This window comes from Akanthomyces muscarius, chromosome 4 (assembly GCF_028009165.1).
Source record: "Akanthomyces muscarius strain Ve6 chromosome 4, whole genome shotgun sequence".
Lineage (NCBI taxonomy): Eukaryota > Fungi > Ascomycota > Sordariomycetes > Hypocreales > Cordycipitaceae > Akanthomyces > Akanthomyces muscarius.
Genome location: NC_079244.1, coordinates 4,204,425 through 4,217,431, shown reverse-complemented (window position 1 = coordinate 4,217,431; position 13,007 = coordinate 4,204,425). Strand labels below are relative to the sequence as shown.

At 56.0% G+C, this 13,007-nt stretch overlaps 6 protein-coding genes across 6 annotated transcripts; 3 read left to right on the top strand and 3 right to left on the bottom strand.

The window, feature by feature from the left end:
- Nucleotides 1-2: 2 nt before the first annotated feature.
- LMH87_012123 (uncharacterized protein) lies at nt 3-1,513 on the top strand (the record flags this gene model as incomplete). The annotated part of the gene is made up of 3 exons (XM_056201378.1): nt 3-93; nt 141-653; nt 705-1,513. 3 exons carry the CDS (start codon nt 3-5, stop codon nt 1,511-1,513), a joined length of 1,413 nt encoding a protein of 470 aa, XP_056053136.1.
- Nucleotides 1,514-1,828: 315 nt separating this feature from the next.
- On the bottom strand, nt 1,829-2,518 carry LMH87_012122 (uncharacterized protein; the record flags this gene model as incomplete). The annotated part of the gene is made up of 5 exons (XM_056201377.1): nt 1,829-1,926; nt 1,996-2,096; nt 2,167-2,262; nt 2,383-2,392; nt 2,494-2,518. 5 exons carry the CDS (start codon nt 2,516-2,518, stop codon nt 1,829-1,831), a joined length of 330 nt encoding a protein of 109 aa, XP_056053135.1.
- A 798-nt stretch (nt 2,519-3,316) lies between these two features.
- Nucleotides 3,317-5,120, top strand: LMH87_012121 (uncharacterized protein; the record flags this gene model as incomplete). The annotated part of the gene is made up of 6 exons (XM_056201376.1): nt 3,317-3,336; nt 3,402-3,474; nt 3,527-3,547; nt 3,603-4,887; nt 4,940-5,069; nt 5,117-5,120. The coding sequence occupies 6 exons, from the start codon at nt 3,317-3,319 to the stop codon at nt 5,118-5,120; spliced, it is 1,533 nt and encodes a 510-aa protein (XP_056053134.1).
- Nucleotides 5,121-5,603: 483 nt separating this feature from the next.
- Nucleotides 5,604-8,760, top strand: LMH87_012120 (uncharacterized protein; the record flags this gene model as incomplete). The annotated part of the gene is made up of 2 exons (XM_056201375.1): nt 5,604-6,224; nt 6,277-8,760. 2 exons carry the CDS (start codon nt 5,604-5,606, stop codon nt 8,758-8,760), a joined length of 3,105 nt encoding a protein of 1,034 aa, XP_056053133.1.
- A 214-nt stretch (nt 8,761-8,974) lies between these two features.
- Nucleotides 8,975-10,823, bottom strand: LMH87_012119 (uncharacterized protein; the record flags this gene model as incomplete). Its single annotated transcript, XM_056201374.1, has 3 exons — nt 8,975-9,679; nt 9,744-10,355; nt 10,431-10,823. The coding sequence occupies 3 exons, from the start codon at nt 10,821-10,823 to the stop codon at nt 8,975-8,977; spliced, it is 1,710 nt and encodes a 569-aa protein (XP_056053132.1).
- A 546-nt stretch (nt 10,824-11,369) lies between these two features.
- On the bottom strand, nt 11,370-12,839 carry LMH87_012118 (uncharacterized protein; the record flags this gene model as incomplete). Its single annotated transcript, XM_056201372.1, has 2 exons — nt 11,370-12,450; nt 12,511-12,839. 2 exons carry the CDS (start codon nt 12,837-12,839, stop codon nt 11,370-11,372), a joined length of 1,410 nt encoding a protein of 469 aa, XP_056053131.1.
- Nucleotides 12,840-13,007: the final 168 nt, after the last annotated feature.

Genomic DNA, 13,007 nt, shown 5'->3' with positions numbered 1-13,007 from the left:
CGATGAAGCATATCCTCACACCCCAGGAATATGATCACTTCCCGAACCTCCATAAATTCTGGACAAAGACTGGATTTTGCTGTAGCGGGAAAAGTGAGTCCTTGTCTCCATAGCTGGCTTGTTGATGCTCACTGTCGTAGCCCGCATTCATCAGGTCGAATTTCTTCTTGACGGTCCTCGCTTTCGTAGCAATATCCAGCTGGGCGACCCCGACCCCAACACAACTCAAGTCTTCATCATTGAGCAGCCTGATATAGCCACATTGCGCTGGTTTTGGGACAATGCCATACCGGACAAACACTCTTTTCTGCGATGCCTCGACGACTTCTTCCATGATCAGCCGTCTTTCAACTTTACCGATATACGGCCAAAGATACTACAAATGCCGTCCGTACTCGCAAAGCAAAGCCACCTGACATTCAGTTACGTACTCGCACGGCAGTTCGACAAACCCCTGCGTCTAGACTATTCCATGATCCAGAAGGCCGCCAAAGATTTTGGGACGTGGCGGGACGACCGGGATTTTGGTCCGATGAATCCGGTGCAGCGTCGCGAACTTGGGGGGGAAACGACCACTTTTGCGCCTCTGGCCCTTACACGTACCTCGGCCACGGCTTGGTTTGACAGCCATCCAGATCGGCCATGGAGACTTGGTATGTGCTGGAGCCATCCGCCAAGCCCGCCCCCATGTGCTAAAGGAGCAGGCATTATTTTTTTGGACAGACACCCGGAGTTCTGGGGTCTGCCGTGTCAGTTGCAGGTCCCATTTGCCATCATCAACGGCCGATACTACGGGACCATTCATACCCGCTCTCCCGCCGACCTCTTACTAGAATGTATGAAGCAAAACGGCGCTCTCAATTCGGCCACAGCTCCAGCGCCGCTGGTCGTCGTAGAAGACTTGTACAGGCTCGTCACGCATGAGTGGGCGCATCTCGCTGCCTACTTTACGCGGGACCTCAATGCCATTGAGTGGGCATTGCAGCGCGGCAGCGGCACGGATGAAAACGAAGTAGAGCACCTCCGCCACGCCATGCGCGACATGTTCTTCTCCCGCCGGCGCATGTCCCACTACTGCTCCCTCATCAAGCACAGCGCAGAGTCGGCGGCCATCCTGGGCCGGCCGGCGTGGTGCGCGGCGCAGAACTCTACGGAGGCGCAGCGGCTCGCGACGAAGCAAACCGCAGCTGACTTGCAGGAGGATCTCGGCGCACTGGAGCACACGATGACGCAGATCCATCTACGTTTGCAGAGCACAATGACACACATCACGGCAGAGACGGCAGTCATGGAGGCCGACCGCACGCGCGTGCAAAACAAAATCTTGCTCGTGCTTGCGATTATCGGCACCATCTTCCTTCCCGTCTCTTCACTGGCAGCCATATTCAGCATGGGCGGTGCGTGGGCAGTCGGCGAGCGAAACTTTGGCTTTTTCTGGGCTATCTGCGGTCCGGTCGAGGGTGTGCTTCTGGGCCTGTTGCTTGCTGTGAGCTATTGGGACATTCATCTCTAAACCATCATGGTCATACGTCGTTTGCTCGTAGCCGTCCCGACTTGCTGTCCCAAGGAATCGCCACGTGCCATGTCCCTCCCAAGCCGTCAGCCTCAACATGCCATCGCATCTTCCCACATTCCCAGGTTCACATGGTTCGATTGCCCTCATCGAGCCTCACGCATCGCATCGTTCAAGTATTCCGTGTCGTAAAGAAAAATGATTTGACGTCTTTTTAATTGAATGCCTTTTTAACGCAAGGCGGTATTTTTTATATCCTTGCCTCCAATGCAGCCAAAATCAAAGCCTACTACCAACTCCATCCCGAACCTTTATTTATATCGAGGAGGGGTACAGCATGACACGAACCGAAGCGCCGAAAGACTTAGCGGGAAGAGGGTTGGAGAACTTGGCACGGACAACGCCAGAGTTGCCTGGAATAAGTTAGAACCTCAATCTGTTCAAAAGAGGAGTTCCTAGTCGATTCTGTGAGTCAAACGTACCGTGAGGGCGGGTGACCTTGCCCCAGATCACGCGGATCTTAGTGCCACGGATCTCCTTGGTACCGCGGTAGACAAAAGCGACACGCTTGCCAAGGTAGAAGCTGGGTTCACGAGGTTAGCTGGTGCTCGCGTCGCACAATGCGTTTTTCGAATTTCCGAGGAAAGACCTACTTGGCGCCCTTGACGTCGTCGACACCCTCAATCTTGATGAGGGAGGTGCCGGGACGGGTGATGTGACGAGAGCGCTGGTAGCTCAGGTGACGTCCCCTGTAGAACACTGGTCAGCGCAAAATTCCTTTTCGACTATTTCGTTCGCCCTTCGAGTCGTAAATTCGGAACATCGAATTCCAAAACAGATCGGTCGAACTCGAACGTGATCGCACTCACTTGACGTATACTGCACCACTGTTAGTATATTGTTCCTGGCAACATTCATCCTCCTTGAAGACCCGTCGTCCTCTTCAACGTCGCAACATCCAGCATCTCGGAATGACATACATCTGTGACCGGCTTCGGAGGGCATCTTGTCTGTTTGTTTCCACCGCTGCCGTTATAAAGAAGGTCGTAGGAAAGACGTCTTAGCGAAAAGACCTGTCCTTTTGTTGTGGTTAGTCGTCGATGGTTGTGTCGTCAAGTCGGACTAGGAAGGTCTAGGTGGATGCGATAATGGTTGTGTGGTGGACTCGCAGAGCCCGAAAATTTGTGCCCTCCACGTCACGTGTCTGCTTAGGGCAGCTTCAATCTCGCTCCAGGCCTTCGCACCGCCACATGATGGATGGGAGTGGGCCATTAGCACTAGCCACCTGCGCCACATCGGCATCTTCGGATCAGACCAAGCAAGCCTGGTAGAAGCTGCTTTACAGTGCACGCTGAATGCGGGCACTATCAGCTTACATGCTGATGTGAGGTGCCTCGCAGCAATTTGGACCGGAAAAGCTAGAGCTCACGGCGACTGATTTCAATACATAAGACCTAAACAGATGCAGCCCAGCAGGACATCATTTTTCTAACCACCATACCTAACCCCCGGTGATCCTGGAAATCCCTCGTAGATACGGCCGGCCAAAGGTCCGGGGTGGGGCCAGAAAAGTCCGCTGTAACGTAGAGTCTGACATAGCATTTGGCTATCAGCGCATCATAGCTCAGCGATAACATTAGTGAGCAAGTCCCGCCCCAAAGCTTGACCTTCAGCAACTCAACACTCTTCCTCGGAGCAGCTTCCCCTTCTCACACTCGACATTCCTCTCGCCGGCAGCTTCATTTCTACGCCAGTTTTCCGCCTGTCTGCACCCTGCTTCCGACACAGCCGCCGCCCGCTGCAATGGAGCAACCCTCGTCTTCGTACGTCGTCGCTCACCTCTCTCCATAACCCCACCATCAAGCTCCTTTACCGCTAACAACGTCAGAGCCATGGAGCTCAAGGAAAACACCACAATCGTCGTCCTCGGCGCCTCCGGCGACCTGGCGAAGAAGAAGACAGTATGTTCGCGATTGCTCGTCTTTTTGGAGGATGAAACGCTAACCAAAACAGTACCCCGCCCTCTTCGGTCTTGTAAGGATGTTGGCTGGCGAGCCCAAACATGTAGCTTACTGCTAACACGTCACAGTACCGGAACCAATTTCTTCCCAAGGATGTCCGCATCGTTGGCTATGCGCGCACGAAGATGGACCACGAGGAGTACCTCCGCCGAATCAAGTCATACATGAAGACACCCACCAAGGAAATTGAGCAGCAGCTCGAGGACTTCTGCAAGATCTGCTCGTATGTCTCTGGCCAGTACGATAAGGATGAGTCTTTTGAGGCTCTCACCAAGCACATGGAGGAGCTCGAGAAGGGTCGTCCCGAGCACAACCGTCTCTTCTACATGGCCCTCCCGCCTTCCGTCTTCACAATCGTCTCCCAACATCTCAAGAAGTGCTGCTACCCTAGCAAAGGCATTGCTCGCGTTGTCGTTGAGAAGCCTTTCGGCAAGGACCTGGCCAGCTCCCGCGAGCTGCAAAAGTCCCTCGAGCCTGACTGGAAAGAGGAGGAGATCTACCGAATTGACCACTACCTGGGCAAAGAGATGGTCAAGAATATCCTGATCATGCGCTTTGGGAACTCTTTCCTCGGCGCCACCTGGAATCGCCATCACATCGACAATGTTCAGATTACCTTCAAGGAGCCCTTTGGCACCGAGGGCCGTGGCGGCTACTTTGACGAGTTTGGCATTGTTCGTGACGTCATGCAGAATCACTTGCTGCAGGTCCTGACCCTCTTGGCCATGGAGCGCCCCGTCTCTTTCGACTCTGAGGACATTCGTGACGAAAAGGTGCGCGTTCTGCGCGCCATTCCCGCCCTCGAGCCCAAGAATGTTATCATTGGCCAATATGGACGTTCGCTGGATGGCAGCAAGCCCGCCTACAAGGAGGATGACACTGTTCCCCAGGACTCGCGCTGCCCTACTTTCTGCGCCCTCGTCGCCTACATTAAGAATGAGCGATGGGATGGCGTGCCCTTCATCATGAAGGCTGGCAAGGCCCTCAACGAGCAAAAGACTGAGATCCGTATCCAATTCAAGGACGTCACCTCTGGCATCTTCAAGGACATTCCTCGCAACGAGCTGGTTATGCGCATTCAGCCCAACGAGAGTGTCTACATTAAGATGAACTCGAAGCTTCCTGGCCTCAGCATGCAGACTGTTGTTACTGAACTCGACCTCACCTACCGCCGCCGTTTCTCTGACCTCAAAATTCCCGAGGCCTATGAGTCGCTGGTCCTTGACTGCCTCAAGGGCGACCATTCTAACTTTGTCCGTGACGACGAGCTCGATGCCAGCTGGCGCATCTTCACTCCTCTTCTTCACTACCTCGATGACAACAAAGAGATTATTCCCATGGAGTACCCCTACGGTAAGGACAATTCCCTGGCATAATCTTTCATGCTCCAATACTAACTGGATAGGCTCGCGCGGTCCGGCTGTGCTCGACGACTTTACGGCTTCATACGGATACAAATTTAGCGATGCTGCCGGCTACCAGTGGCCGACAACATCTGCTGTGCCCAGCAACAACAACAGCGGCAACAACAAGTTGTAAGTGGGCTTACATCGCCGATGTGCTCCTGGCTTACATCGTGTAGTTGAAGAATGGGTTAGGCAGATATGATAATGTACAGGCTATGAAAAAAAACCAGTTGATCGATTTCGCTTGAATAAAATGGATTTGATAATCCTCGCTTGTAGAATTTCTCAATAAGAAAAGCTGTAGATATAATGATTAGTCGTCCAGAATAATGGTCGGTGAGTTAGTCTCATTCTTGAGTTATTGTGAAGCTTCGTCGTACAAAAGTGGTCCGTGCGCGACGCAGCCTTACTAGCCTCACATGACTTTATCACCCGCGCAAACATCTTGGATCTGACATCACCTCGCGCATCCGCATCGCGACAGCCATCGGCCCCTCCGTCGCGCGCATTTTATCTGGCGCTCATCGGGATACTGACAACCTCTATTCATTTAGCCCGTGCGCCACCCGCGATGCCCTGCTGGCTGACGCCTGCACCACGAACCACATCGATCTAGAACGAGGCGGGCCGCCGCGGGCTTGACGAGGGCCCGGCGTCCTCAGGATGGAAAATGGCGAAGCCAGCGGGCGCACCGATCACGACCGGCCGAGCACCAATGTTAACGGAGTCGTGGATCAGACCGGTGCGCCCGACGTCAAGGGCAAGGGGAAGACCGCCGCCAGCTTCTCGGACACGCCGCGCATGAACGACCTCCCAGACGACATTGTCCACATCACGCAGGGCTTCGTCCCGCTCTCGGCGTTCCTCACGCGCCTGGCGCAGCTTACACACAACTCGGTGCAGGAAAAGATGACGGAGCTGGCCAAGATGCCAATCCCGGCGTCGGCGGTGAATGGCGGCGCGACCAACTTCACGGCAAGCGCGCCCGATGACACCTCGGCTGAGAACCTGCGGAAAAAGGCTGCGCTGCTACACTTTACGCAAGATATGCACGCAAAATGGGTCAAGGCACTCGTCATCATGGAATGGAGCCGCCGGGCGCCACATGTTAGCAAACTGATTGATTTGAAATTCCATATGGACCAGCTGCGCATTTTCTATGACACATGCGTGGATAGTATGGTCAATGTCAAGCGAGATCTGTCGTATGCGCGCATGCCTGCCCCGGATCTGAAGACGGCCCTGCAAATATTGTCCACCGGAAGTGCTCCATGGATACCAGACGTATGTCGAATGTCGTTCCCGCCCTTCGTGAAAACGTTACTGACAGCCGCAGCATCAATATATAGAACCCCCTCCCCTGACGCGTCGCGAGAAGTTGCGCTGGATCAAAGATTTAAATACACGCTTGTCCCTGCGACTCAACTTGGACGATTACGATAAAATACCATATCAGTTCCGCAACTACGAGATTGGCTCTGGCCGCGTCACATTCAAGGTCCCTGACGAGTTTGAAGTGGAGCTGACGATTGCTGACGAAGACTCTGAGAAGCAATTCTGGTTCATCGATTTCCGATTCGCATTCAAACCTTCAGCCCTGTCTCTCTCTGAGGGATTGCGAAATTTCTTGGAGAGTTATGTCAACGATTCGCTGGCGAGGAATGGCCTAGAGGGGTGCTACCAGTTCTTACACGAACTTGTGCTAACAGCCAAGATAACCGAGCTCAAGCGCCAGGCTCTGCAGCTGAGCAGAACCTCATGGGACGGTACTATTGTGGTTGAGCCGCTCAACCGTGCCTTAGCGATTCAGTACTGGTCATCGCGTGCGTCTGCGACGAAGTCGTGGGTGCTCATTGCCATCAACAGCGGAAAAAAGAATGGCAAGATGGATGCGAAGTCGCCGAGCCACTTGGTTGCAAAGTGGTACAGAGACAACAAAGAGGTCACGGATGTAAAGCTGGTTCTTGACGTTGGCAACCTCTCAGCCGAATCCCTGCTCAAGGAAGTGATTGGACGACACATTGGATATATTCTGCAGAGCATCCGTGACAAGCTGCTCGAGGCACCACGCTTCAAGCAACATGAATCGGCCATGACCTTGCGCATCTCGAACAGAAATCCTGGCAACTGCATGCTCACTACGCAGATCAGCCATAACAATACGACGACACTGCTGGTGGAACCAACGACGGGCATATTTGCCGTAAAGCCGCAGTCGAAGTTTTCAATTCAATACGAACATCAACTTAACAACGGCAAAAATTCTGCCGACGACGGCGCTGCATGCCTGGAGAATGTACGCTGCGCCATGATGGAGGACGAGCTGCACCGCCGCGGCAATGTCTTGGGCTGGCAGACGCAAAAATCGCCTCTTACGATGGAGGAAACAAAAACTATCACAAAAATGCGCGAGTGGACTCGCACAATCTGGATGCGCAAGCAGGGCTGGGGGCAGAGCTGGTACGTCGCTATTCTGCTCGGCCTCGGCGGCGACGAGTGGTGGTTGCTGGAGGCAAACCGCGATGAACCAGGCCGTCCCGTCAAATTTCAAGCCAGGCTGCCACTCAGCAAGGGACACCCAGATCTCTCCTATGCCTTCTGGAGCCACCTGACTATTTTCGCAACTGGCATGATTTCGCAGGCAGTCGACATGCGCGAACTGCACCGCCTTCGCATCAAGAGCCGGGTAAGCAACAGCAGCGACCTCGCGCTGCCACAGCAGATTCACCTGCCTTCTATTCAAGTCGCTTTGTCAGCCATGTTTCCCAACATGGTCCAGGACGGTGGCTCGAAACCGGCTGGTCGCCAATCATGGGCAAACGACGTGGTCACTATTCGGTTCAAAGGTATTGAATCAAGCGACGACAGCCTGACGTGCGTATCAGAAGCTGTGCTCCGCGTGCGTAAGCCGTCCAAGTTTGCCGCGCTGAAGGGAACCGTCGATGGGAACCTCTCGTACAATGCCAAGGTAGGCGAGTTCTGCCTCTGCGTGCAGCACGGCATGGGTGAGCCAGTCCTTGCGCTCCTCAAGTCACGGATCCAGGCTATTGACCGATTCGTCAACTTCTTGGAAGCCATGGACAAGGCCAAGGGATCGATTGTGGGCGAGTTGGTGACACTCAAGGAGATTCGGTTCCTGTACCACCAAGCTGGCAGCGGCAGCGACAGCAAGCAGTGGCGCATCACGTTGGACCTCTCCAAGGACGATATCGCTATCAAGATTGACTACGGCAACCCGCACCTGCGCGTCGTCGACCTCATGCAGCAGCTCGTCAACGGCGACGGCGGCATTGGAGCCCTTATGGGATGGCTCCCCGTGTCGCTGCAGGCGCTGGAGGCTATCAGCAGCATCGAGGCCCGCTGGGAGGAGCCACAGCACAAACGCCTCGGCCAGGTCGAGATTGCCATGAAGACGTTGTCGTGGCTGAGCCTACAGTACACTGTGGCTGCCGCTGGCTCGTCGGGTGCCAAGAAGCGCGTCATCTTGCAGGTTCGCACCAAGACGCGACGCGGGGAGACTTGGTGGCACGTGTGGCGCGACGATGACGGTAGCAGTGACGATGCCTACGGGACGGCACTCAAGGCTGTCTGGGACGGCCGTGGCGAAGGTTGGATGGGCCTGTCGACGGGCGCCGCAGCACGCTCCGAGGGCGGCATCGTCGCCATGCTGCTCGCGGTGGACGACGCGATGCGCTCTGTCGCCCTCGTGGACGATGGCTCCACGGCGACGGGGACGCAGCCCTCGACGACGAACCCGTCCTTTACGCAACCTACGACGCAGAGCCAAAACAGCGGTAGGGACGTGGTGGTTTTGGATTAGAACGCTTTGTACCTACCCAGCCCTCGTTTTTTTTATAGCATAAAACCACACTCTGATACAGATATGATACCAATTGCTTAGATGTAATAATGGAAAATAAAAAGAAAGAAAATTGTTTTGTACAATTGTTATACAAAAGAGGACGCATCTATGAGACCATCTACATATGTGAAACTTTTTTTGCCCTAAATTCCCTCCTCCCTGTCTCACTCTCTTACTCTCGAGGCTGGCGACAGAGTATTTTTGCCGTCGGTACATCGACAATATGGACATCAGAGGCAAAATTCTCCAAGCCACACCTTCCCTGGTCCTCGATGATGTTGAACGCGGCCCCATACGCGTTGCGCAGCGCCCCCATGGCGCCGATGCGCCCGTAGGAGCCATTCGCCACGCTCAGCCTGCCGCCAAACTCCTCGGCGATCTGCTGCCCGGCGTGCCGCAGCAGCTCGACGTGGCCGACGTTGTGCTGCGGGATGCAGTCCTTGGCGAAGCGCGCCATGGCGTGGCAGGGCGTGTCGCGCGGGATGCCGAGGTGCCGCTCCAGGAGCGCCTTGGCCTGGTCGACAGCCTCGGCCTCCGAGGGCGGGTCGCGGCCGCGGTAGTGGTGGCCGCCCATGAGCACGAAGAGCTTGGTGCCGGGGGGCTCGTTGGGTGCGCGCTCGCCGATGACGTCCGAGTCGAAGAAGACGCCGAGCGCGCGCTCGGGGTTCTGCGCGGCGGGGAGGGCGCGCGGGATCAGGTAGCCGAACCCGGGCGGCTTCATGTTCTCGACGGGGTACCAGAGGTTGACCGTCATGATGGACACGGACTCGATGCCGGACAGGGTCGACAGGGCGTCACCGGTGGACTCGACGAGCGTGTCGCTGGACGTGGTCGAGACCACATGGTCGTATGTTTGCTGCAGATCTTTGCCAGTCACCTAATCGTCTCTGTCAGTAACAGCCCATTCTGTTTATAGCCGATGCAATCGAAAACCCTCTTACCTGGACCTTATCTTCGTCTTTGCGGTAGGAAATGTGGTGCACTGGCGACTGCCGCCGAATGGTCACGTTGGGCTGTCCGGTTAGGGCGTCCTCGAGCGCCCTGGGCAGAGACTCCATGCCGTGCGCGCCGAAGTGTATCAGCGATCCCTTGGGCCTGTTGGCCTCTGCGCAGATCATCGGGTCCTTTGTCATGCGCTCCATAAACACCATCTCGTGGGCGGGCACGTGGCGCTGGCCCTTGGCGGCGGGCGGGAGATGCAGGTTGTAGTACATGCGGTCGAGGACGCTGCGCGCGCTCAGGCGGTCAATGTCGCCGCCGTAGATGCCGTGGATCATAGCCGACACGAGGTTGTCGCCCACGGTGCCGGAGCCGGTGATGTGCCGCAGCCAGTCGGCCACCGAGAGGTCCGCCACGGGGATCTTGTCTCTGTGCCTGCCCGTCACGAACGCCGCGGCGGTGCCCATCGCGCCCCATATGCACTCGCGGAAGAGGGGCTCCGCCAGGCAGCCGAGCAAGGACGCGTCGGGCGGCATCTTGACAATGTGGTCGGGGTAGTAGAGGTAGCGCGGGAGGTCTTTCGGGTACGAGAGCTTGAGGCCGAGGTCGAGCATCTATACGGGCCGGCCCTTGTTAGGAATTATTCGGGTGTGTGCAGAAATGGAGGGCCAGCCTAGAGGGAAACACACCAGCTCGTAAAGCACGAGGTCATCGTACCGCCAGGCGTTGCCGCGCAGCGAGGACAAGGTTCGCGGGCCACGCTCGAAGCGCACGACGCCCTTGGTGCCGTTGACGTCGACGGGCACCTTGTCGGTGCGGATCCAGCCGCCGAGGCGATCGCCCGACTCATAGAGGGTGATGCGCGCCGACGCCGGGAGGTTCTTGGCGAGGAGGTAGGCCGTCGTGAGGCCCGTCAGGCCGCCGCCAATGACGGCGACCTGCTTGCCGCCGGCGTTGCTGGCAGCTTGGCTCGCGAGGCCCCGAACCTGGCGTCTCGACACCAATTGAGGCTGCAGTCGCGCGGGAGCCCAGCTCAGGCGCACCATTGTCGCTGCTTCCCGTGCACAACGACTCCTTCTCATGACTCAATGGCTCATGTCGTGGTAAGTTGTGGTCTTCTTTGGTCTTTTTTATATGGTTGTGGGTGGCGTGAGGTGGTGTAGTGTATGACGGTCGCAGCTGGTGTGGTGGAGCTTCGTGTGACGGCTCGTTGTAATGGGCAGATCCGACCGCGGCTGTAGCGCCAACGTCCGAGACATGCTACCTCTGTTAAGCTGTTAAGCAGGGGAAGTTGCATGATGCATATGCATAACTCAGTCAATTGCCGTTCACATACATGCATATCGGTATATTTAAATGGAGGCGCTCTGCAGTCCTGAAAAAAACGCCCAAGGTGCTGGCATATTGGAGTTGCCTTGACAACTCACTACATGCATCATGCATGCACGCAGATGCCATCTCATTCGCATGCACAATATCAAGATGAAAAAAAATGGTAGCTTCCGGGCACGTTGTGTGCCCAGCTAAGATGCGCAGCTCTATTAATTACCCGCTCGCATCAAGCAAACCTAACTATATACAGTCAAATTCTTTGAACGCCACCCAATAATGTTTAACATGTTGTACAGTTACCCAATCACATCCTCCTCCTGTGCCTGCGCCTCAATTGCCTGGTTGGTATCATTCTTCATCTCATCGTCTGGTTTCACCAGTTCTTCCTGGTCATCACCCTCAACAAATTTCCGGTCGCTGACATGCTCGCCTCCCGCCTTCCACACCTTGTCCTTAAAGCCGCCTTGCTGGCCCTCTTCGTGGGAAAAGGCACACTGCGGGTTCAGACAAGGATTGAACTTGCATTTGATCTTGACATGCGTGAACTTGCAGCCGTCGGTGGTGCAGCCCGCGCCGTTGCGGCACAGCGGCATCGATGGGTGCTTGAAAGGGCAATGCGCATTCTGGCAGTTAGGGTAGAACTTGCAGTCTTGTTCGCTCTGGTGTGCCAGCTTAGTCGCGGGGGAAGGGTGGCGGCCGACACACTTGCGGTTCTTGCATGCAGCACCAAAGGAGCACGGGTCGTTGACATCAACAGCCGCACCGGGTGGCGCCGCTGGCGACTGATGCGCAAACTTGCATTCCTTGTTTGTGCAACGCAGGTTGTATTTGCAGATTGTGTCCTCGGGGTTTGGAGCCTCGCGGCCGGACATGTCCATGTCTTCGCCACCCTCGGTGTTCTCGCCGCCAGCATTCTCCTGGTGGCCGTTTTGCGGCTTGCGTTGTCTGCGGTTCGGGTCCTGAACCCGGTCGAACAGCGACTTGCCACCCCGCCCGCGGGGGTGACCGCCTACATTGGGCGGCGCACCACCCATCATTTGTGACATTTGGAACATCATTTGATTCTGTTGCTCGAGCATGGCGAACAGGTCAGCTGGGCTTGCCTGCTGTCCGTTTTGGCCCATCATCCACTGTTGTGGGCCGGCGGCAAGACCAGCTTGAAGGTTTCGCGGGTTCATGCGACCACCGCGGCCACGCTGCCCCTGGCGGTTGTGCGTGTTGATTCTTTCGTTGCCGTTTTGACGAACTCGGTGGAGGGGGTCGGTGCGGTCCATCGCTCTGGTAACGTTGCCGAGCATGCGACCGCCTCTGCCGCCGCGCTGTCCGTTGCTCTGGCCGTTGCCCTGTCCGTTTCGCATAGCGCGGGGGCCGGTGGGGCTATGGTGAGTTAGCATCTTTTTCTCAGGTATCAATGGTTAGATGGATATGGGAACGTACGCATTCAATGAATCAGTATCCATGTCGACATCGCCCTCGGCGGGCAGAGGTACGCCATTCAGCTGCGCATTCAGCTCATCAATCTGGTGAAAGAGCCACTTGGAGAATTCGCGCGCCGTGGAATCGCCAGGCTCTAGATGCAGCATGTCGCCTGCCATCTCGGTGGCGATTTCTTCTTCCGACTTGCCGTTGGCCAGCATGAGCACAATCAGCTCAGCCAGCGACGAGGCATCCGACTCGCTTGCCCATCCTACTTCTTGCAGCTTCGGTTGGATTGCCGTGTTGATGGCGGCCGCCAGCGGCGATTCGAAAGGAACCTCGACAGGCATTGCGACAAGGAGTTCTGGGGGACGCGTTGGGTCGCAAGCGTCGAGGGTTGGCTATCAATTTATCGCGCAAGAATCGCGCAGTCTTCGGAAACACGTCGCAATCTCCGTCTGTTTGTTTGCGCAAGATCGGCTGGTTTCTTTGAGCGAAAGGAAGTGTCGATTGCTTTG